This window comes from Xenopus laevis, chromosome 4L (genome assembly GCF_017654675.1).
Source record: "Xenopus laevis strain J_2021 chromosome 4L, Xenopus_laevis_v10.1, whole genome shotgun sequence".
Classification (NCBI taxonomy): Eukaryota; Metazoa; Chordata; class Amphibia; order Anura; family Pipidae; genus Xenopus; species Xenopus laevis.
The window spans coordinates 607,218-632,146 of NC_054377.1; the positions used below are offsets into that span (position 1 = coordinate 607,218).

A 24,929-nucleotide genomic window follows, 5' to 3' on the forward strand; every position below is an offset into this window, starting at 1 on the left:
AAATATAGAAATTATTACTTCATGTCTTAAAGGAAACAAATCCCCCCCCCCAATCACAGGGAGTTTGGGCAGGAGACGCCGCATGTGACTTTTATATTTTGGGACAGGGACGATTTATATTCAAATCCAACTGCTACAAATAAATTCTGCCTTTTTATAAACATTCCGCTCATTTATTTTATTGGGAATTTGGGGATATTTGGGGCTGTTTGTGGGGGCTGAGATATTTACTAAACAAATAAACAGGTGGTTCCCGTCACCTCCCAAAATGCCGAGAGCGACTCTGGACTTTTATGGAAATTCAAGTGAATCCCAAAGAAATCGCCACTTGGATCTCAGCTGGGAAAGTGTCGCCCACATCTCTCGGACTTTATTTACTTGGGATTTACTGGAGATTCCCAACACTTCACTTTTATTAGTCAGAACAGCAGATACTGACAGCTGGGAGTTGTATTTGCACAAACACTCACACTCACACACATGTTTTTAAACAATACATTTTACTGGTAAATAATTATAATAGTATGTACCCCCTACTGTAAATGATAAGGATATTAGAAGTCACTGAGGGGTTGTTCTGTGACCATATAAAGGCACAAGGCTGCAGGCTGAGTTATACAGGGAACTCTGAGTATCACTCATGTATTATAAGGGATAATGTACCCCCTACTGTAAATGATAAGGATATTAGAAGTCACTGAGGGGTTGTTCTGTGACCATATAAAGGCACAAGGCTGCAGGCTGAGTTATACAGGGAACTCTGAGTATCACTCATGTATTATAAGGGTTAATGTACCCCCTACTGTAAATGATAAGGATATTAGAAGTCACTGAGGGGTTGTTCTGTGACCATATAAAGGCACAAGGCTGCAGGCTGAGTTATACAGGGAACTCTGAGTATCACTCATGTATTATAAGGGATAATGTACCCCCTACTGTAAATGATAAGGATATTAGAAGTCACTGAGGGGTTGTTCTGTGACCATATAAAGGCACAAGGCTGCAGGCTGAGTTATACAGGGAACTCCGAGTATCACTCATGTATTATAAGGGATAATGTACCCCCTACTGTAAATGATAAGGATATTAGAAGTCACTGAGGGGTTGTTCTGTGACCATATAAAGACACAAGGCTGCAGGCTGAGTTATACAGGGAACTCTGAGTATCACTCATGTATTATAAGGGATTATGTACCCCCTACTGTAAATGATAAGGATATTAGAAGTCACTGAGGGGTTGTTCTGTGACCATATAAAGGCACAAGGCTGCAGGCTGAGTTATACAGGGAACTCTGAGTATCACTCAGGTATTATAAGGGATAATGTACCCCCTACTGTAAATGATAAGGATATTAGAAGTCACTAAGGGGTTGTTCTGTATAATCAGTCTTGAATTAAAAGGTGCAGCACACAGATGAATTTATTAGCTGATAACCCTAATGGGGATTAGGAAACTGTTTACTGAAGTCGAATCATTGTACTAAATAACCTGTTGCAGGTAAGTTGCAGCTCTGCAGTCTCTATATCCCTGTTACTTATATCACTACAAAATAAACATTCCCATCTACCTGGCCGGTAATTTGTAAGGGGGGTTAAGGGTTAATGCCCCGCCGTCACCATGGCAACCAACCTTCACTGGAATAATGGATATCCACACCGATGTAAAATCACAAAATGAAGAACTTTTATTGGAAACACTCCACGATATCCATTAACATTGGTACAATCCAAACAGTCCCATGAGTGTCACTTACTCCCTTTCTTGCAGAGCAATAACTTCCTTTAGCGAACCCCTCACACGAAATCACTGGAGACACAGGAACACCCCTTTCCAAGGCGACTTACCACCTTCCTACTTCCATAGTAATGTTACCACGTTACTACATTACTATATTACTATGTTGCTATGTTACTATGTTACTACATTACTACGTTACTATGTTACTATGTTACTATGTTACTATGTTACCACGTTACTACATTACTACATTACTATGTTACTACGTTACTACGTTACTATATTACTATGTTACTACGTTACTATGTTAATACGTTACTACGTTACTATATTACTATGTTACTAAACACAGGGAAACTGCAGGAGCACAAGCACATTCGGGGAATTGGCAACACTGGGGATTGGAGCAAGTAGCTGACTCTTTATATATAATCCCGATGTTCCACCTGATCAGGTTTAACCATTTGATATTAAATACTATGATGTTTGGGGGATCAGTACAATGTCCTTCGCATCTCCCTTCCCCCCAAGTCTGTGTTTTAAAGGTTATAGGTTAATCCGTGAGGGACTGAGCTGACCCACTGGCCAGAAAAGGGTTAAACAGAGCCCTGTGTCTTGTAATTATTATCAATATCCCCTTTAATCTAGAGAGCAGCAGCAGTTTGTATCAGTCCTGTTCTATTATACCCCACTTTCCCGGGGGGACTCACAAGGAGTCGTTGCAGATCCTGGGATGGAATTGAACCTGGACCAGTGGCCTTCCTATATCTGTATATATTGTATATATTGTCCATCTTGTCTACCTGTATATCTTATATATATATTTCTTCCTCATTAGTATCAGGGGCATCATCATCATCCTTTCTACCAGCCAGGTGCTGCTCCTAGGGTTAGTTCTCCTTTAGTTCTCTGCCTGGGCCAGTGGCCTTCCTATATCTGTATATATTGTATATATTGTCCATCTTGTCTACCTGTATATCTTATATATATATTTCTTCCTCATTAGTATCAGGGGCATCATCATCATCATTTCTACCAGCCAGGTGCTGCTCCTAGGGTTAGTTCTCCTTTAGTTCTCTGCCTCTATAGGATTTCACATATAGAAGAAGATTTCTCTGCGTTGAATTAAATCTTTCCACCTCTTGAATCAGCTTCTTTACAAGGCACTTTATAAATAATACAATTTCTCAAGGCCATATTTGTGCCCTTCGCTGTTCCTCCTGTCGGAACATAATGTTCCTTCTTGGGGCCACAGACCTTTCTCTATAATAAAGAAAATATGACATGGCAGGGGCAGGGGCTGGTTACAGAACAGAATGCAGCTCTATGGCACCTCTTGTGAGCCAGAGAAGAGATATATATATATATATTAGGGATGCAACAAATCCACTATTTTGGATTGGGCTGAACTCGCTAAAGATTTGGCCAAATACCAAACCGAATCGGAACCCTAATTTGCATATGCAAATTAGGGGTGGGAAGGGGAAAACATTTTACTTCCTTGTTTTCTGACAAAAGTCACACAATTTCCCTGCCCCTTATTTGCATATGCAAATTAGGATTTGGATTCAGTTCGGCCGGGCAGAAGGATTCGGCTGAATACGAATCGAACTGAATCCTGGATTTGGTGCATGCCTAATATATATGTAGATATATATATATATATATATATATATATATACTGTATAGAGTGAATGTAGAAGCAGCTCCTAATGCATTGAGTCTCCTTCCCACACTCACATGTCTCTGTCTCAGCCGCAGTCCCTTTTTGTCTCTCTCATTTGCAGTAAATCTGCCTCTGTCTAAGCCACAATCTCTGTTTTAAGCCACAGTCTCTCTGGCACAAGCACATTTGGCTACTGCAGTGTTTCCAGTGACTCCCATAGGTTTTCTTTATGGACTCAGTGAAGCACCAATTTAACACCAAAAGCTCTGATTTTTGGGCCAGTTAGTCAGTCTGTGGGCACCGTCCATAATACATCTGATGGGTGCAGGCACCTTCCAAAACTGAAATAAAAACAAAATAATAATAATAATTTACTGTTCCGGGCCAGTACAAACCACAGTGTGACATCACTTGTAATATATCCAGTGGGGGTGATGAGTAGGGGGTGTAGGGGGTCTAGGGGTAAAAATTGAGACTTCTGGGTCAGTGATTTGCAGTAGTGATGGGCAAATTTATTCGCCAGACACAAATTTGCGGCGAATTTGCGCGATTCGCCGCCAGCGGATAAATTCGCGAAAAAAATTCGCCGGCGTCAAAAATTTTTTTACGAACAAGCGGACGCCGCCGTCAAAAACGGGCGCCGGCGTAAAAAAAAACGGGCGCCGGTGTCACTAATTTGCAGTAATTGTACCAATAAGCATTTACTTTATCATATTTCAGTGTAACCTCCTTCCAGTTACAGTGCAGTGGCCACTGATGGTTATTACACTTTCATATTTCTAATTTCTTCTCTTTAGATAACACCCAGTCACTTTGTTACAATTACACATAAATAAAAGGCCAGACTCCAATATTCTGTTTCTTCTGGGCCCAGTCCCATTTCAGCTTCAGACTCAACATCTGCAGATCAGTGGCACCAAAATAAAATGGAAGGGACAGCGGAGAGCAGAAAAGAAAACGTATGTTGTGTTACTCTTGGTTTACTCAAACCTACAAGACAGAGTATGTAAATTGTATGTGCACATGACAAAATGTAGAGATTTATCAGTGAAAGATAAAACTACCCCAAGTGAAGCTCAATACATCATCCAATGAGCAGCTACTTGTGAAAGGATAGAAAACACACAGTTGAAATCCCCATTGGCTGTAGTGTAGATTTATCATGTTGGACTGATATTCAGAACAGGGTCTAAACTGCAACACTCAGGCCCAATATAAAGCAGCAGTCTGTGAGTCGATGTGGCATCTTCCAGCAGCTCTTCCATTGGCTTTAACAGAATTCCCAGTTGGCCAGTCTGAGCCCATTAGCCCTATGTCCCCTTAATCTATAATGTTTGGGTTCAGCAGATTCTTTCCATTAAAAAAAGTGCAACGACAAATGCAGTTAAAAGCCAAGCGGTGACTAAGGTGAAATGCGTTAGCCAAGAAAATACATAGAAATAGAAAGACATAGAGAAGCAGAACAGCCACACCTAGTGGAATACTCAGAAAGCGACACTGATATTGGGATTTACAGAATTCCAGATTTAAAGGGATACTGTCATGGGGAAAATTTTTTTTTTTCAAAATGAATCAGTTAATAGTGCTGCTCCAGCAGAATTCTGCACTGAAATCCATTTCTCAAAAGAGCAAACTGATTTTTTTATATTCAATTTTCTGACATCAAAATCTGACATGGGGCTAGACATTTTGTCAATTTCCCAGCTGCCCCAAATCATGTGACTTGTGCTCTGATAAACTTCAATCACTCTTTACTGCTGTACTGCAAGTTGGACTGATATCACCCCCCCCCAGCAGCCAAACAACAGAACAATGGGAAGGTAACCAGATAGCAGCTCCCTAACACAAGATAACAGCTGCCTGGTAGATCTAAGAACAACACTCAATAGTAAAATCCAGGTCCCACTGAGACACATTCAGTTACATTGAGAAGGAAAAACAGCAGCCTGCCAGAAAGCATTTCTCTCCTAAAGTGCAGGCACAAGGCACAAGACTTGGGGCAGCTGGGAAATTGACAATATGTCTAGCCCCATGTCAGATTTTAAAATTGAATATAAAAAAATTTGTTTGCTCTTTTGAGAAATGGATTTCAGTGCAGAATTCTGCTGGAGCAGCACTATTAACTGATTCATTTTGAAAATAGTTTTTTTTCCCCATGACAGTATCCCTTTAACTATTGCTGGGTTTTTTTCTGTTTTTTTATTGGTTCCTGGCATTGGTCAAGGCTGGTCCAGAAATGATCTTTTTGAGATACACACACACACATATATATATATATATATGATCCCATCAAACATGCTACATTGTTTTGTTTTTTAATGTTGTTTCCTTTGCTCCCCACTGTCCCTTCCGTTGTTTGTTTGGAGCCACATCGGCACATCATGAGATTGGGGTCACTATGCCCCCCCTTTGTACACAGACATGTGACAGAGTGACCCTAGGGTTTCTCCCACTTGCTCGGTCGATTAAAGGGTTAAATTTGCCCCAGTGAGTAGTGAGCAGTGACCCTGATCACTTGATTTAAAGTCAATTGAATCCATTTTTTGCTATAAAATACAGATTTTCCCAAAGATCTCTAAATCAATTATGAATTTACCCCCAATACTTATTCCATCTGTGCAGCTTTATAATAAACGTATCTATAAGGAAAAGTCAACAATTCGGATTTGTACATTTCAGACATTCTTTAACATTATCGATATATCGATGTATTTCATTTCTTATGCTCCTGCCTAGAATCACAACCATTGCGGTTTAATCTTGAGCTCATTTTCTCTGTCTAAACCAAGGGGCTGATTTATCAACATCCGTATTTGAATTTTACCCGCAATATCGGAATTTTTTGGAGCTTAAACTCCTGCACTGGAATTATTCTTCCAAAAACTTGAATGTAGGAGATTTATTCCAGATAAAAAAGCCTTAATGTGAAACGTTGGCATCTAAAAGCCGATGGCAAATTTAAATTTTTTTTTTTTTTTTTTACAAATTTCAACCTATTGAAAACAAAATCAAGGAATTTTTTGAAAAATAAGTGTTTATTTGGAGTAGTAAAAAACTTTTTGTTACACAAATTTAAATGTCGATAAACAAGCCTTTCTGTGGTTCATAATCTGTGTGTCTAATAAACATTCAATATAAATTCAATTCAATGTAAATTATTATATAGATCATTACAAATATAAATCTCTATGGCCAGGAGGACAGAAATGTGGGTGCATTTAAATGCTGGGGTACCCCACACTGCACAGCAATGACTTCTCTTCACTTTTGCCCAACATATAGAAATAGGTGTTTGTACAATTGGGGTTTCTCTTATGTCCCCTTTAACACAAAAGGCTTCACCTCTACAATGAGCAACAGCAAAGCTCATGTTATGTTTTGGGTAGCCGAGGATGAGTAGAGTATAACAGTGCTTTATTAGCAGGCTCATGCAGCCATTACACAACAGTAACTTTCACTTTTAAGCTGACCAGGAAGTATACACAGTATAAGTCTGAGCACAGTGACATCTACAGGCCATTTGTATAAACACCACACCTCACATCACACATTTCCCAAACCCCACTGTAGGCAGAGGCATCAAACACACATTTCTAAAGAATAAAATAACCATTTCATAGGCACAATCAGGCTGCAAAGAGATGGTCTATGGAGTGTAGGAGATGGGAAAGCTACACTCCGCCTCTGCTGGATGAAAATGGTATAACAGCAAATATTCTCTTGTTTAATAAACGTTAGCATATAATACATTGTAACTCCCCATAGCACAGGAGCTCATAATGTAAATTAGCATGGCTAGATTTGTTTATAGGACTTTATAGACTGAGAACATAATCACCTCCCCTCTAATACAGAATTGCTGCATTCCCAGTGGATTATATGGTCATGTGGCTCCTTCAGAATGGACCCTGCTTCTCCTGTCTGCCATGTTTCTTCTTATAGAGACAAATACTGGCACGTGGCACTTGTACTGGCACATGATCTGCTCTGTGTGGAGGCTTCTAGGCTTAGGAGTCCTGACAGTTACAGTATGTATCATCGATATATCCCCAGTAGAACATGACCAATGTCACACCCATGGCAGTTGGTAGGTTCTCTCAGTGGTTACTAAGTTAAATGTGGCCTCAAATCTGATTTCCCCATCATCTTCATCAGGAGTGAAGGTGACCTTGGAGATACAGCCGGAGCCATCAGTGAGGTTGGAGTTGTCTATGAGACTTTCATCAATGGGGAATATTCCGTCACTCCAGGAGAAGTCTCCATGTTCCACATCTTGTCCTTTAATCTTACACTGAAGGGTAAGCGACTGTCCCTTCCTGGGGTTGGGGGTCACACACTCAATGTCTGTTATCTCTTGTCCTCCTCTGTCTGGTGTTGGTTCTGGCTCGTTCCTTCCATCCATTTCAACTTCTGAAATTGGTTCCGGCTGGTTCCTTCCATCCAATTCAACTTCTGAAATTGGTTCTGGCTGGTTCCTTCCATCCAATTCATCTCCTGACGCTACAATGCAGGAAGACAAAGTGTAAGCGTGAAGTAGACTGATACATAACAAATATATCCTAAATATTGTAGACTGATAAGAGAGACTACGGTAAACTCAGCAATGGACCTTTAGTTTTGTTCTTTTAGGTAAGGATTAGCAGCAATGGGATGAGCTGGTATTTAATTCTTATTATCCCCATGGTCATTGACTGATAGACCTTAGGAACAACATAGAGCAGAATTAATGGGACACAGCTAGAAAAGAAATGACACTGTGAGACTTTAACAGACTAGAAGATCCAGGTTGTTGGTGTCCAGCAGAGATAATTCCCAATAGGGAGAAGAAGATCTACATCTCTATGTCACTTTCTCTGGGGGAGACCTGGGTTGGTTGTCAATAGCCAATAGCCACTCCATATACTGTTACATGCCCCACTTATCGGTTCTTTCCCAGTTTCCCCATAAATGTGTACAAACAAATTCTTGGTATGGAGGGGTGTCAAGAACAATGGTTAAGCCTTGCTATGATGACTCCATTATGGATTATTAGACATTTCTGTGTTTAGAAGACAAGGAAAGGTGCCCCAAATGGGCTGGTCTAGTGCTTCTTTATAGAAACCAAGTGCAGGACACATTGTGAGGGGCCATGGAACTGCCATTTTCTCTCTGCTCCTAGTTGACTCTTGCAGACTGGGAGCATGTACAGTGTAGGCTTCGGAATAGAATGGAGGTGCCCATGCCAAGCCACTGATTGGGCATCTGGGAGCAGAAGGAAAATTGCACCTCTATTGTACCTGGCAAAATATCCTTGTGGGGCTCCTACCAAAGTGGATCTTCTCATTATTGCCCAAAAGCATTGAAGGCCATTACCAGCTACTTCTTCTTTTTGCTTCCAATAATCATATCAGTCTCCATACATTAGACCACATGGAGAAGTCTGAGTACATCTCACCTAAAGTGAACTGGAACCTTTTCTCCCGGGTTTCTTTGTTGGCCGTGACTTCACAGCGAATAGACATGCCAATATTTGATTTAGTCGGGGTGTATCTCAGGGTGCTGGTGCAGCAATATAACCGGTCCCCTCCAATCTGTGGTTCTGTGGTCACTATATTGGCAGTGAGGGGCATGAAGGATCGGTACCATTTCACTTTCAGGTTCTTCTGGGAGAAGCTGGAGATGGTGACAGTGAAGGAAGTTTCTCTGTTGATCTGTAGAACCTTTTGGGACACCACGATCTCTGATAGGGTTGGTGCTACATCTGGAAGGGAAGACAGGTACATATATTGGTACTGAACTGGTCTCAACCCAAAACTAAACTGCCAACAGGAGATCACTTACCTGGCAACTTCAGAGAAATATTCTTCTTAATCAGTTGAGGTAGATCCTTGTGTTTTACCAGGCAGGTTAATAATTTCCCATAATGCTCTGCTGTAGGCGTCAGTGTGAGGAGGAATGAGACCGAATCTCCATTTGTTGGGGTTTCTGTTCTCGTTCCCCTTGTTATTGGATTATTTCCCATTTGCCATTCCGCTGTGACATCTCGGCCATTGCATTCACTCACCTCACAGCTTAGGGTTAGGGGTTCCCCATATTTTGGGGACAGATTACTGCAAATGATTTCTTTAGCTTGAGGAAACCCTATAATAAAGAAATTCAATATGAAATACAAAAAAATATATTTTTATTTTGTAATCCTCTTACGAACAACAAAGGGCTCTTTCAATTTAAATTGTGGGTCAGATGATCAAAATCTCCCGTGTGGTTTAGTCTTAACTTTGTGCTGAACTGGATCCGCCCCTTATTACACGTTACACCAATCACAGGCTTCTCTCAAAATAAATACCTTTTAATTCCAAACAAAATTTCTTTTTGTAGATCTTCATGTTGTGAATTATCTCCATGTGGAATTCTTTCCCATGGTCATTGAAAGTTGGGGTGATCTGTATTTCTGTGGTTCTGGAGAAAAGTCCTGATTCTGGGTCTTCCTTGGCACCTTCTGGATCACTTTCTGACTTGATGACTTCCAGCCCCTGATACCATCGGATTTTGAGGTCTTTAGGGTAAAATTTCTCTATAGTACAGGATAATGTTGTAGTTTGGTTGCACCCAGGAACCTCAGGGTCACACTTTATGGCACTTACCCTCGGCTCACTCACTGTAATATAAAAACAAACACCAGGGGTTTTAGGAGTGGCTTAATTTCAGCCAATGGTGACTGTACCCCCTACTGTAATTGATAAGGCTTATATAACTCACTGAGGGGTTGTACTGTGACCATATAAAGGCACAAGGCTGCAGGCTGAGTTATACAGGGAACTCTGAGTATCACTCATGTATTATAAGGGATAATGTACCCCCTACTGTAAATGATAAGGATATTAGAAGTCACTGAGGGGTTGTTCTGTGACCATATAAAGGCACAAGGCTGCAGGCTGAGTTATACAGGGAACTCTGAGTATCACTCATGTATTATAAGGGATAATGTACCCCCTACTGTAAATGATAAGGATATTAGAAGTCACTGAGGGGTTGTTCTGTGACCATATAAAGGCACAAGGCTGCACCAACTCTGGCAGCTGAATATAATTATAAGATACATAGAAAAAGCTGCTACTTACTGAGATGTTTCAGTTCCCAGAAAACACATTTAGGGTTTTGGAGAGTTGGATGAGAGACCTCACACCTGAACTTCTTCCCAATGTCCCTCACACAGGGGCTGTAGGTTGTACGACTGGTACAATAGAACAATCCATGGTTATCAGAATTAATAGTTTCATTGTGTGATTCCAACATCTCATCCTCTTCATACCAGGAAAATCCCAATGTCTGTGGATGGAAGGAATGGATTCTGCAGGACAATGTCATCTCTTCCCCAACATATAGAATCTCTGCTGATTTCTGTATAGGATCCAACTCTGGAACAGCTAAACACAGTAATATAGAATTATTGTTATAGAAAAAAACTAAGACCAGTGTCTTCCCTTAATATTTCCATTTCTTAGTCCTCAGCTATAAATATGCCCCCTGTCCCTCTATACTCCTGTACCCCCAAACCTTGGGATAATGATCTGTATCTCACACATATATTGATATTGTACATCAGTCAGGAACCCCACTGTCCCTCTATACTCCTGCACCCCCAAACCTTGGGATAATGATCTGTATCTCACACATATATTGATATTGTACATCAGTCAGGAACCCCACTGTCCCTCTATACTCCTGCACCCCCAAACCTTGGGATAATGATCTGTATCTCACACATATATTGATATTGTACATCAGTCAGGAACCCCACTGCCCCTCTATACTCCTGCACCCCCAAACCTTGGGATAATGAACTGTATCTCACACATATATTGATATTGTACATCAGTCAGGAACCCCACTGTCCCTCTATACTCCTGCACCCCCAAACCTTGGGATAATGATCTGTATCTCACTCATATATTGATATTGTACATCAGTCAGGAACCCCACTGTTCCTTCTATACTCCTGCACCCCCAAACCTTGGGATAATGATCTGTATCTCACACATATATTGATATTGTACATCAGTCAGGAACCCCACTGCCCCTCTATACTCCTGCACCCCCAAACCTTGGGATAATGATCTGTATCTCACACATATATTCTTATCACCCCCAATAGCTTTAGAGTTAAATGTATGTGGTATAAATACCTGAAACCATCATTTCCATTGATTCCTGTTCCAGGGATTCAGTTGCATAATGATTTGTTCTACAGATATATTTTGCATTTGCATCTTCTTTTACTGTCGGCTTCAACGACAAGAAACTTAAATAGTTGTTGGTACAATCTTCATGCTCAGTATTCTGCAGCTGATGGGAATATTTGGGATCATTGATGTTGATGGTACCTTGATCCCAGCTGAGAAGTTCTGTTTCCTGACCCCTCGGATCCACTTTCAGCCAAGTAACAAGGAGCGGCTTTGGCTTGAACCCATTGATGGGACAGGTCAGAATCAGGGGTTCATCATGGAGGATTCGGAGAGGGGATACAATGGTTGATAATTTGGGGGGAACTAAAAATAGAAACTGTGATGAGTAAGTAAAAAGGATCATAACTGTAAGAATGAATTCAGTCAGAGAAATAATAAATAGACATCAAAATAAGAGGAAGAAGAACAAGATGAAGACGAGGAGGGTAATTATTATAATTAGGATTGTTGGAAGAAACATCAAGTTACACCAGTTACATGAGCCTCATTAGGGTCACAACTTTGCCGATATCATTGACATTACACAAAGTGGACGTTGGAGCCTCTCAAAATTGCTTCCAGCGAAAATAGAAGATAAAACAGAATAAAAAGATCAGGATAAAACCCACTTACCTCCCCTGACTTTCAGCCGACAGGACTCAGAGATGGGGAGTCTCAGGGCAGAGTGAGTGACCCTCACAGTCAGTTCTGCTCCATCATCTTCCTCTATGTCTGGAGTTATATGGATTGTGCACTGACAGTTGGAAAGTCGCTGAGATTTACTTGTTGTTATTATAGGAAACATTTCCACTCGCAGAGGTCTCTGTGCTGGGGGCAGATTAGTCTCCCCATTACTCACTAACTCTTCTTTCTCTTGGTCAATAACCACACGCTGCTCCTCTCTGTGATGTGACACTGGGGCAGAGGAACCCGTTTGTGTCTCCGAATTCCAGGAGTAAATTTCTATCTCTACTTTCTCTTTTCTTTTCAGCCGCAATGTAATTCTGATGGGTTTGGGTCGGAACCCAGAGATCAGGCAGGACAGAGTCGCCATGTTCATATGCACCAAATGTTCTGCTCCGGTAATTGGAGAGAGTTTAGGGGGCTCTGTAACAAATAAAAGTCTTTAATTAGAGAAAGGAACAATTATTTTGTTCTAACAGGTTAAAGGCAAGTAGTGAAATACCCATGGGTGTCCCCTATGTGTGGTGCCCCAGTGAGGAACCTACTTTGTTAGATGTTGTTCCCCTGACCCTAAGTTCTAGGGCTGTAGCCTCACAAGGCAAAGAAGAGTAGAGGGTTGAGGCCGCCAAAAGTTCTAGCCAAATCTGTTATTGTGCCCAGGACCTTATTATATACAATATATATATATATTATACTATATGAGCCAATTGGTCTTTTGGTGCAAACAGAGGGTTTTATTGCATTGGTTTAAGTATGTTTATTTATTGGTATCTGCGTCCAAAGTGTATCTACTATTAGAGGCACAGTTTTCCCTTCTTGCGATGGAAGTACAAGCAAAGTATCTGCCACCTTATATGATATATTCTTGCTGCTCTTTCAATTTATAATTTAATTTATATGCATTATTCTCTTTAACAATATATTCCTATAGTGTTGGACTGGGTTGAAAATTGAATGTATGTATATATGTAAAGCACTGTTTGGGAGCCACAGTGCATTAAGTACAATATATATAAAATGATACAAAGAAGACAAATCACATAATAAATATATACAGAATCATAGGACAAAGTGCTTAAGTGCTATCTGGTAAGAGACGTAGTGGGAAGGAGGTCCCTGCCCCGTAGAGCTTACAGTCTAAGTCAGTGATCCCCAACCAGTAGCTCGTGAGTAACATGTTGCTCCCCAATCCCTTGGATGTTGCTCCCAGTGGCCTCAAAGCAGATGATTATTTTTGAATTCCAGACTTAGAGGCAAGTTTTATTGTATAAAAACCAGTTGTACTGTCAGACAGAGTCTCAATGTAGGTTGACAATCCACATAGGGGCTACTAAATGGCCAATCACAGCCCTTATTTGGCACTCAAGTAATATTTTTCATTCTAGTGTTGCTCCCCAACTCCTTTTACTTCTGAATGTTGCTCACAGGTTCAAAAGGTTGGGGATACCTGGTCTAAGTGGATGGGAGACTAACATACAGGTACAATGTTCTAGTCGTCCAAAAGGTAGACTCTTGGTTTTTTCTTGAAGAGATTGAGAGAAGGTTCCTTATTGAGGAATTCAGGGATGGAATGACAGAGAGAAGGAGCAGCAAGATAGAAGGGTTTGAGACGAGAGGTGAGAGTGGATGTGGATGGTGTGAAGAGAAGGGACTCTGAGAAGAGCAGAGAAGACCACCAGGAACGTAGAGTGAGACAAGAGAAGAAATGTAGTGAGGAGCAGAGGAGTGAGGGATATGAATGTCAGTAGAAGGAGTTTATATGTTGTCCTTTGCTTTACAGGCAGCCACGCTAAGGATTTTAGTTGGGGTTGGACAGGTTCCTTCTTAGTAGGAGATTGCAATAGTCTAAATGGGATAGGATAAGGGCATGGATTAGTGTTTTGGCTGTTGTTTGTGAAAGAAACAGGCATATTTTGGCAATATTGTTAAGGAAGAAACGACAGGTTGTGCAGTACTAATATGATTAGAGAAGGAGAGGGACTGGTCAAAGATGACCCCCAAGCAGCGCGCCGAGTTAAGCAGTTGAATTGCCTTCTCATTTTCTTGCAATTGAGCCTGATTGCTGAAAGTAATATGATTTACTCGCACAATGTCAGACATTTTCAGGATATTTAGATCAAATGTAACTGCAACAAACCCTCCCCTGTGCCATCGCCCAATATTCAGTAAGTGCCTGTGACTCCCATGGGGCTCAGTGTAACTCATTTACCCCCCCCCCCCCACCATAGACTGAGCAGATTCAGGGAACAGTTTACAGAACCCCCAAACTGGAATAGACTTTATTTATCTTACCTTTCTTCAGAAATTTCCAGTAGAGAAAGTAACAGAGAGCTGCAATTATTAGAGTAAAGAATATCCCAACCACAAGTGGAACAGTTGTTTTATCTTCAGATGGGGGCTCTGTAATGACATCAAATAATCCCATTATATTGTCCTGTAACTGCACTCATGTCATTATTGTACCCCGTCATTATCATGTCATACAGAATGTCCCTCCTCCCCCAAATATCAGTCTCCTCTTCACAAACCCGTCTCATCATTTCTGCTGTTTTTTCCTTGTTTCCTTTCCCTTGATCTCCCCATAACAAGTATCACCTCCCTCCTATCAAACAGCTCCCAGTCATGTGAGTGAAGGGGGACCCAGCATGCAAAGTGCAGAAAAGGGTTAAACAACTGGACATTGTGTTTTGGGTGCAGAGACCTGAGACACGGCCATTGGATCCAGCCCTGACTGTGTCCCCTCACCTTCTTCTTCTTCTTCTTCTTATCACTACCAATGAGTCTGCTTCAACCTTATTTGCCAACTGGGTGAGACGTAAATTGTATCTTGATCGCCATTTTTTTTTAACAAAAACAATTTTTTCACATATCATTTGGCTTTTCAAATCTTTTCTATGGGTGTGCAGCAGTAATTTACATCTATACCTTTGCCCTGATTTACACCTACAATTTAGGGCATTCTAGACCTTACTCCTTAATAAATATATATAAATATTAACTGCATATGGGCAAAGTGCTCTCCCTGTGCCTACTGTATATCAGTTGTGTAGCTGGTGCTTAAACTACAAGCTCGGGGTGCCAGAGTGGGGGTTCCAAAGGCAGAAGTCTCAAATAAAAGGTGTCCCAATACAAAACCCTACAGTACCGCACTAAGAACACTACTCTGTACCCAATGCTTTAGCCAGTTTCCTATCCATGTACCAACAACATTACCCAGACCCACAGAACTTGCTTTAGGAAGTAACTGTTTATGCGACACTATATCAAAAAGCTTTGGCACAATCCAAGCAGATCCCATCTACTGCCCCCCAACTGTCCAAATACTGCACCCCACTGTCTGACTTCCTACTGACAATGAACTTACCTTTTACTGAGAGAGTGAAATTGAGTTTCAGTTCATTCTCCAGGGATCTGTGCTTAATGATACACAAATACCTTCTCCCATCATCCTCCAGGGTTGGTGTTATTGTCAGATGACTTGTAACATTGAACGTTCCATCCTCATTCCCGGATGTGTCTCCAGTACAACTGTCCTTATCCAGAGAGATGCAGTTGGTCTCACTGAGCCGTTTCACCCATTGAATTGTTATATCTTTGGGGTAAAACCCATTGGCTGCACATTGAACTGTTTTCTCCGTTCCAAGAAGAACATTGACATCAGGAGGTTCCAACTTGGTAGTTGGTTGCACTGGAAGAAACCAAAGTTTCATGGCTTATTGGTTATGATTTGTTTCTACTGGAATTCAACTGAATCCTGAACTATATCCATAAAATGATCATTATTATACAAACACGTACCCTCCTAAACTGTGGCCTTTTATCCTTGTGTCCCAACATGGCCACCCAAACTAGCAGCTCAATGCCAGTAGGGCTGACACAGTGCTTGTTATTTGCACAAAAATGATTCTTTTACCCAACCAGAGTTCTGGTCCTGATAAGTCTCACCTCCAGTGGGGGGAAAATAGTTCCACTGATGACACTTACCTGACACCTGCAGGGCAGATTTACCCACTACTTTATTAGGGGTATAAAAGACAGTGCAGGTATATTCTCCTTCATCTGTGAACTGAACCCGGGGTAAGTGAAGTCCAGCATTGCCTCTTATAATCTCACTGTCTGATATGTAGGATCCCGGCCGGGTGGGGGTGTGAGTCCCAGACACATACAGATAAACTTGTTTGTCGCTTCCATTCATAGTTTTCATTTTCCACTCAAAAGAGAAAAGCTTCACGTCCAGTTCCCCAGCCCCATAATCAGTTACTGTACATGGGATGAAGGCTTCTTGGTTCCTCAGGAATTTAATAGGAAAGTCACTTGTTTTGACCCCCAAAGTATCTAAAGGGCAAATAAAGGAAATTAAAAAAAAAACAAAGACATAATTTTTACAGATTGGTAAATGTAATTCGGTTTGGAGCTAGAATGGAAGATGGGCACAGGGCAATGTGCAAAATGGGCATCTCTGATGAGATAAATGAATTATGGGGTGACCAGCTTCCCTTCAGCTCCTGTGGAATTCTGGGAGTTGTAGTCCAGGAATGTCGGGAGGGCCACAATATAATAATACATACAAAACAGAGACGAGGGCTTGTACCCATAGTGTAAAAGTGTAAAAGTGTAACAAAACCTGTAAATGATTAACAACAAAGTAAGTATAATGGCGCAATAAAAGTAAATCTAAGATACCCAGCCTCCAAATCCAATAAAACTCATAAAAATCTCTAGCAGAGAGGGCCAGGCTTATAATAAATGTGCAATATACACAACTGCGGCACTTCTGCACTTCATTTTGGAGCATAAAGTTCATCTCCTATATAGTTGGTTACAGTAAATCTATGGCAGTAAATACAATATATGAGACTTTCACCCACAGGTTACCAGGACCTGCTACAAAGATGTTAGAGACTCAACATCATTGATTCATTACAGGAGATAGCCCTGAGTTATTACAGGAGACAGCCCTCACATTATCTAGTCCTACCTTACTGATCTTCTTCTTCTACTGAGACCTTCTGCCTAATCCTATCTGTCACTCCTAGAGTGAGTTATTATAGGATATAGTCCTCACATTAGCTAGTCCTACCTTACTGATCTTCTTCTACTGAGACCTTCTGCCTAATCCTGTCAATCCTAGAGTGAGTTATTCCAGGAGCTAACACTCAAATTAGCTAGTCCTACCTTACTGATCTTCTTCTCCTACTGAGACCTCCTGCCTAATCTTATCTGTCACTACTAGAGTGAGTTATTACAGGAGCTAGCACTCACATTAGCTAGTCCTACCTTACTGATCTTCTTCTACTGAGTCCTCCTGTCTAATGGTATCTGTCACTCCTAGAGTGAGTTATTACAGGATATAGTCCTCACATTAACTAGTCCTACCTTACTGATCTTCTTCTACTACTGAGACCTTCTGCCTAATCCTATCTGTCACTCCTAGAGTGAGTTATTAAAGGAGACAGCACTCACATTAGCTAGTCCTACCTTACTGATCTTCTCCTACTGAGACCTTCTGCCTAATTCTATCTGTCAATCCTAGAGTGAGTTATTACAGGAGCTAGCACTCACATTAGCTAGTCCTACCTTACTGATCTTCTTCTCCTACTGAGACCTCCAGCCTAATCCTATTTGTTACTCCTGGAGTGAGTTATTTCAGGAGCTAATGATTCATCTGGATGACAAGCCTAAGTAATTGTTGGGGAACACCTCCCATATCCGGACTATCATGTCATTCCAAACAAATTATTTGCAGAACCGGGTGAAGAGGTATTTGACCTAAGTCAATTACCACTTGTTTGTATACAACCTACACCTGTCACGTTCCTGCTCTTGGTCCCTTTCAGTAACCAGTAACCCAGGGTGGGAGCAGGAACAGAGAATATGTTGTTTTGAGCAGCCCCACCTTTTCTGCCCACCCCTAGTTCTGCTTCATTTTGTACATGAGACAATGTGGGGGTTTTCAAACTGATAACTGTGAACTGAGAGAAACCACAAAGCAGAAGAAATTAAACGAATGTCTAGACCAGGGATCCCCAACCTTTTGAACCCATGAGCAACATTCAGAAGTAAAAGGAGTTGGGGAGCAACACAAGCATGAAAAATGTTCTTGGGGTGCCAAATAAGGGCTGTGATTGGCCATTTAGTAGCCCCTATGTGGATTGTCAACCTACATTGAGACTCTGTCTGACAGTACAACTGGTTTTTATAGAACCAAAACTTGTCTCCAAGACTGAAATTCAAAAATAATCACCTGCTTTGAGGCCACTGGGAGCAACATCCAAGGGGTTGGAGAGCAACATGTTACTCACAAGCTACTGGTTGGGGATCACTGATGTAGAATAAGTAATAGAATTTCCTCTCTTTGCTCTGTGGCAAATTCCATTTCACCCTTTGATAAAGTGTCTGTTCTTTTAGCGTAAAGAGCGTCAATGTTAAATGATACGGCGAAATCAGTCGGGAAAGAAGAGACAAAGAGACGCAGTGGAAGAAGAACAGAAGAGAGAAGAAAAGAGGAGACTGTGAGTAAAATAGAGAAAATATCACAGTCGGTTCTGTAGGAGGAGAACATGAGACAGAACAGCAGGTAAAGTTATTGCTGAATAGATACTCAGGCCCCAAAAATTAGTGGAACAGGTTATTGCTTTTTAACATAAAAAAATGGAAGTTTGGGGAGTTAATATAATAGAATGATCACTGTGGGATGTACAAGATTGTATCCCATATACACAACATGACTATCATGACCGGCACCCAATAGCAGAACAAGTGCCAAGTACCCTGGTCTCGGCTCGGCTTCACCAGTAGTGGGACCACCGTTGGGCTTCGGGAGGAGCCCTCAGCTTACTTGGGTGCCACCTGGACTTAACGAGGGGTACAAGGCAAGATGTTCTGGCTAGCAGAGGGGCACGGCTGTTAGCAAAGTCTTTTGGGCCGAAGGTCACGGTACAAATGGAGCAGGCAAGAGAATCGTCAGACAGGCTGGGTCGAGGCAGGCGGATATCAGAATCGTCAGGCAGGCAAGGGTCAAACCGGGTTGTCAATCAAGGGGTTAAGCAGGAAGAGTTGTCGTAGGCAGGCAAGGGTCAGGATACAGAATGCAGAGTAGTCAGGAACAGGCAGGGTCAAACACGGGTAATCAGAATACGGGATAACAGGAACAGATGCACAAGGCTCAGAAACCACTAGAAACAAAGTTCTATTAGGGGCACTGGCTGGGAGTATGAATGGGCCTTATATACATTAAAATTTTGCGCCAAAACGTGCGCCAATGCGCGCTGGCGTAATCACACCAATGCGTGCTGGCGTAATCACGCCAGCGCGCCTGTACCTTTAAGGGACGCGCAGGCACGCCCTAAGGATCAAAGATGGCGCAGGCACCGGACTAAGAACCACGCGGCGGGTGTCCCTGCGGCGGGCGACCCCGACGCACAGGTAGTTTTATTACAATGACATTGGCTGGTGGGAGTGAACCTAAACTGCCACATTAAGTTACTAATCACTAGGGGAATCTTCTATAATATTTAATTATAAAATTGTCACCAGCACAGAACCATATAGAAAATCCAATGGGAAAAGTGTGAGGTGGAACCTGGGGAAGAGTTTGAAGAGATACATTTTGCCCCAGTTTGTGGTTCTGACGGAGTTAATTCCCCTTAATAAACTCACCAGGGGTAAAATGAGTATTTGAAGATCTTGTAGCAACCCCAGAGCTGAGAATGAGGGGGGCTACACTGGGAGTTCCCTGGAGAGGTCATTTTGTGCACAACTTTGTGTAGTAGCTCCGCGGGCGATTTCCGCGCCGTCCAATGCACTGCGCAAAAATGCAGGCGTCACGTCGGATGAGACAGAAATAAGGTAAGAGACGGAAATGTCGGATGAAGTTGCAGCGTTGATCCAATGCGACGCGACTGTCAGATGCAGACGCAACGTGCAGCACCTGCATCCAACAGTTGTGTTGTGTTGGATCAACGTTGCAACACCATCCAACAATGCTATTACTTGCAATATTTCTGTCGCATCCGACGTGATGCCTGCGTTTTTGCGCAGCACATCGGATTACGCGTAAATCGCCCGTGGAGCTCCTTCCCTTAGGGTACAACAACACAGACGATTTTCATGCATTTTCGGCGGACGCTCTGTGTTAAAATGCAGGCGTCAAGTCAGATGCAACAGAAATAAGTCAATCATAGCATTGTTGGATGCGAGGAAATACGAGGAATGCGAGGAAATACAAATGTCGGATGGTGTCACATCATTCATCTACCGCGACGCGACTGTCAGATGCAGATGCTGTGACACCATCCGACATTTGTATTTTCTACCTTGTTTTCTGTTGCATCCCACAAGCCTGCGTTTTGGCGCATCGCGTCGGACTCCGGCTGAAAACGAGTGAAAATTGTCCGTGTAGTTGTACCGTAAGGGGCAGGAATTGCACAATTATTTCTGCTGTGAATATTTCATTCTGAGGGACTGTCTGTCCATATGATCCAGTTAGCAGCAGCTGCAGTAGATACAGTATATATTTATATGTTTGGTTTCTGTGGTGTATCTAATGGGGCCAGTCACCAGGGACTAGTGATACTAGTTACTGACAGGGGCTCTGCACAATGAAGTGAGTTGAGAATCTCGCGTCAGGCGGAAGGGCCCCAGTAGGAAGCAGGGGAGGCAAAAATGCAGCTCCTGGCACTTTAAGAGTCGAATTTCCAGTTTTCATACCGGAAATTCGTCATTTCTATCGCAGAGATCGCAATTATGCCCTCTGTGCTAGTGTCCTGGCCCTCTCTGCCTCCCTCGTGGACCCTCTCCGGTGTGAAAAAGGTGAGCGCACGGGGGCGGCAGCAACAGAAAGAGGGGCCAGGATCACCCCTGGTTACTGAGCTCAGAAAAGGAGGTAACAGGTCCCCCCCCCCCTTAATTTCAATGAGATGCTCCCTGGTCCATTGAGATATTTCTGTGCCCAACGGATCGGCCCAAACTATAGGCAATGGGGGCTCCTACAAATGCCCAGTTGTGGCTCTTTGACCTTTAATTCAGTTCAATGGAATCCCCGCGTTACCCCTCAGCCAGAAAATACTGAAACGTCTGTTTTATAAATAAAATCCACTGATGACCAGACGCAGAACAAGAATTCCAATCAACTGAATGACACCGAACGGGCACAACCAGACACCCGTGTGCCATAGGCCTATAATCTCCGGGGCAGATGATATTGTATTTATTTATATTGCACCACCAGGGAACACAGGGGGGCAGCTAATATAAATCAGAATCAGAATAATAAATTCAAGTAGGAGAGACTGAAATCAGGCGCCTGCCCTGAAGAGCTTACAATCTTTGTCATGATATATTCAGCACTTTGATACACATTGATAGTAGAACAAGATGGTGACAGTTTTGCCCAAACTGTGGCTCTTCAGTTGTTGCTGAATAATTTATGGGTAATTATAGTTCAACAGGCAGCGCAGAATCTAAATGACTGAACCCTGGACCCTGACACAATAAAGAGGTCCTGTACTGTGTATACAGAGCTGTGAGTTTAGGCCCCAGATAAAGAAGAATAAATCTTACCTGTTGCTGTGGGTGAGAGTGAGATCAGTAGGAACCAGATGAAGCAGGAGGGCCCCATACTGATTGTCAGTTCCTTCGACAGTCTTGGGGGTCATGTTAAACCGTCCTCCGGGGAAAATGTTTTCTTAGAAAATATCCCACTGTCATGGTGAACTTCCCTGAGCTGAGAGATTAGAAATTGCTTTCAGTTGTGTAAGGGGAGGAGCTAGAGGACAGAAAAACTCCCTGCTAGAAACTCCCATTCTTCTGATATTAACGTAAAACACTCACTCCCAGGAACTGGAACTGTGTTCTATGTCGATACAGGGAGTGGGGAGTGACACCACAATACTGTACAATACACTGCAACTCTCCTGTATCCTCCTTACAGGACAACTAACTGCTCCCCAAACTGTCAGGAAGGGTCCCCAGGGCAGTTTCCTATTCCGCCAACACAGTGACAATCTAGCAGGTTCATTGTTCATTATCTGTCGGAATCTGTTTCTTTTCTAGAAATGACCGTGAAACCCCCCTGTATCTGAGGGAAGGGAAGTTCAATATACACAGAATAGTGACTGGACTCAACAGGAAATACAACTTCCTGTGTGGACTGATTCCTGTAACACAAATAATAACAATGTGTCTTTATCTCTCATTCCCTTCCTTCTTCTCTGTGTCACTCACTCCAACAAGGGGCTGAGATTTAGAGATACAGACTGGCTGGGGGGGCTCATCAATCAGCTCTTGTTATGCCCCTAAATACATAACATTAGAGATTCCCAACCCCAGGGAGTAGTAGAAATATAAAGAGTAAAGTGGAAATATTCTGATTCAGTGACATACGACTAAGTCACACATAGAGGAACATGTGAGTATCAGCGGGATGTGTCACTAGTTACAATGTGTCGCTCAGTAAATATGGAACAGTCATGTGATACAGAGGAACAATGTGACGTGTATAGAGATGACAGTTAGTGTTGTGTATAGTAACAATGAATAACAAATGTGTATAGTAAGAAAGCTGAGTGATAAAGTTACATAGGAGTTCTGCTTGGAATAATCAGATTCAGACTTACCACCCACCCAAACCCCTCACTGATATCACTAATATTCTCTATATAATGTGTGTGTGTGTGTCTGGGGAGAGGAGACGTGTAGTTCTACTGCATTAGTTCTAGTACATTTCTTTTGCTCACTATAAGGGCAGGGGCACCTGAAGCTACTGGGGGAGATTAGTCGCCCGACAATAAATCGCCTTTTCTTCAGGTCGACTAATCTCCCCGAACTGCATCCCGTCTGCTAGAATGGAATTCCCCGGCGGGATGGCAATTGGTTCGCTTCGTTTTCTGAAGTCGCCCAAAGTTTCCTCGTCAAGCAACTTAGGCAGGGGTGCTTCGCCAATGAGGCGAGTTGAGGCTGTCGCCTCAGGCGGCAGCGCCCCACTAGGTACCAGGGGCAGCAAAAATGCTGCTCCTGGTACTTTAAGAGCGAAATTCCGGGGGAGGGGGGGCAGCAGCAACTGCTTCTGCCTCAGGTGGCGGAGGGGCCAGGATCGCCCCTGAACTTAGGGCAACTTCGGAAAACGAAGTGAACCAATTGCCATCGCGTTTTACATTCTAGCCGTCGGGAGGCAGTTCGGGGAGATTAGTCGCCCCGAAGAAGAGGAGATTTGTCGCCGGGTGACTAATCTCCCCAAATCTGACTGTGTGTCTCTGTCCTAAAAGAATATATAGAAAGTTTGATCTGACTGCTCCAGTGTAAATCAGCCACACATAGGGGCAGATATATCAAAGGTCAAAGTGAAATTAAAAAAATTCGAATTTCTGTGTACTTCGGCTATTTTCAATTTGAATTTGAAAAAAATCGAAAAAAAACATTTTCGAAATTTATCATGTACTGCCTCTTTAAAAATTCGACCATACGCCATCTAAAACCTGACGATGTTTTAGCCTATGGGGGACCTCCTAGATCCTTTTTGGAGTCAATTGATGGACTTTGAAAAATTGAATATGATTCAAATTCGATCGAAAACAGACTTATTCAGCCAAAAAAACCTTTGATTTAATTTTGGTTGGTCTTTTTGAATTTGAATTTCAAAGTTCAAAGTTTTCAAAGTTTTTCAAATCAGACCCTTGATAAATCTGCCCCTTAGTAAGATCCATTCAGTTGTAAAAGTTTCTATTTATTCAGAGGCCACCAAAGCCTCGTGGTAGCCCTTGTCTAACCCTAAATTTGTGATTTGTGATGGATATCTCATGCCTATTCTATTATTAAAGGGGAAATATCCCTCCCCTGTGTGACATGAGCTCAGTCAGTTGAGGGGGTATGTAGAAAAGGGGGGACAGATATAAATGTATTATTGTTACACACACAGCTCATTCCTCACATTGATAGGAACCCCAATACTGTGTGTGATATTTTTCTATTCCTGCAGGGGAGAGAGAGGACAGAGCTGCGCTGGAGAGAGCTGGGGGTAGAGAAGAGGTTCAGACCAGGGGTAGGTGAAAGAAGGGGTACATGATTGGCACCCCCACTGTGTTGGTCCCTAGGCACGTGCCTCTTCTGGTTGCCCCTGGTCCGGCCCTGTTGGTTCTATCTCAATAGATTTCATGGCAGTTATTGTCCAGAGATTCACATGCCACATTGTGGCTAATTTGGTGCCTTTTGCAATAATGTCCGGCACAGAAAATGGGTTGGGTTATGACGTAAGGTGAAAGGGCAGAGTCAGGTAAAAGGGGCAGGGCTGTGGCATGTAAGGGTGTATCGGGTTAAGACAGGGCCGCCATCAGGAGCACAGGGGGTACAACTGTACTGGGCCCGGCCCTTAAGGGGTTACTGGCTGTGCTGCACTTTTTGAATTAGCCGACCCCCCTTACCAGCGAGGAAGTGATGTGCAGTCGAAAGAGCCCAAGTCCTAAAGCCGTGAACAAAGCTGAAGCCGAGAAAAACCCCGAAGCCACGAAAAGAGCCAAAGTTGAAGTCCTGAAGCCATGGAAAGACCTGGAGCCAAGTAGCCGAAGAAGCCAGAGAAGAACCTAAGGTAAGTTCCACCAATGTTTTTTTTTAAATATTCTATGACCACCAATGTTTTTTTTTT

General features: G+C 42.4%; 1 protein-coding gene across 2 annotated transcripts; it reads right to left on the reverse strand.

Moving 5' to 3' along the window:
- Positions 1 to 6,420: 6,420 nt before the first annotated feature.
- LOC108713701 lies at positions 6,421 to 22,330 on the reverse strand. Of its 2 annotated transcripts, XM_041589644.1 has the most exons (12): positions 22,124 to 22,330; positions 21,854 to 22,016; positions 16,277 to 16,627; positions 15,657 to 15,980; positions 14,585 to 14,692; positions 12,242 to 12,715; positions 11,570 to 11,932; positions 10,505 to 10,810; positions 9,730 to 10,041; positions 9,225 to 9,524; positions 8,839 to 9,144; positions 6,421 to 7,904 (listed from the first exon to the last, which is right to left on the reverse strand). In XM_041589644.1, exons 2-12 carry the CDS (start codon positions 21,909 to 21,911, stop codon positions 7,474 to 7,476), a joined length of 3,333 nt encoding a protein of 1,110 aa, XP_041445578.1. In that variant the 5' UTR covers positions 21,912 to 22,016; positions 22,124 to 22,330; the 3' UTR covers positions 6,421 to 7,473. The 2 variants fall into 2 exon arrangements, with proteins under 2 accessions (XP_041445578.1, XP_018112698.1); XM_018257209.2 differs by lacking the exon at positions 22,124 to 22,330 and having other exon boundaries at positions 21,854 to 22,103.
- Positions 22,331 to 24,929: the final 2,599 nt, after the last annotated feature.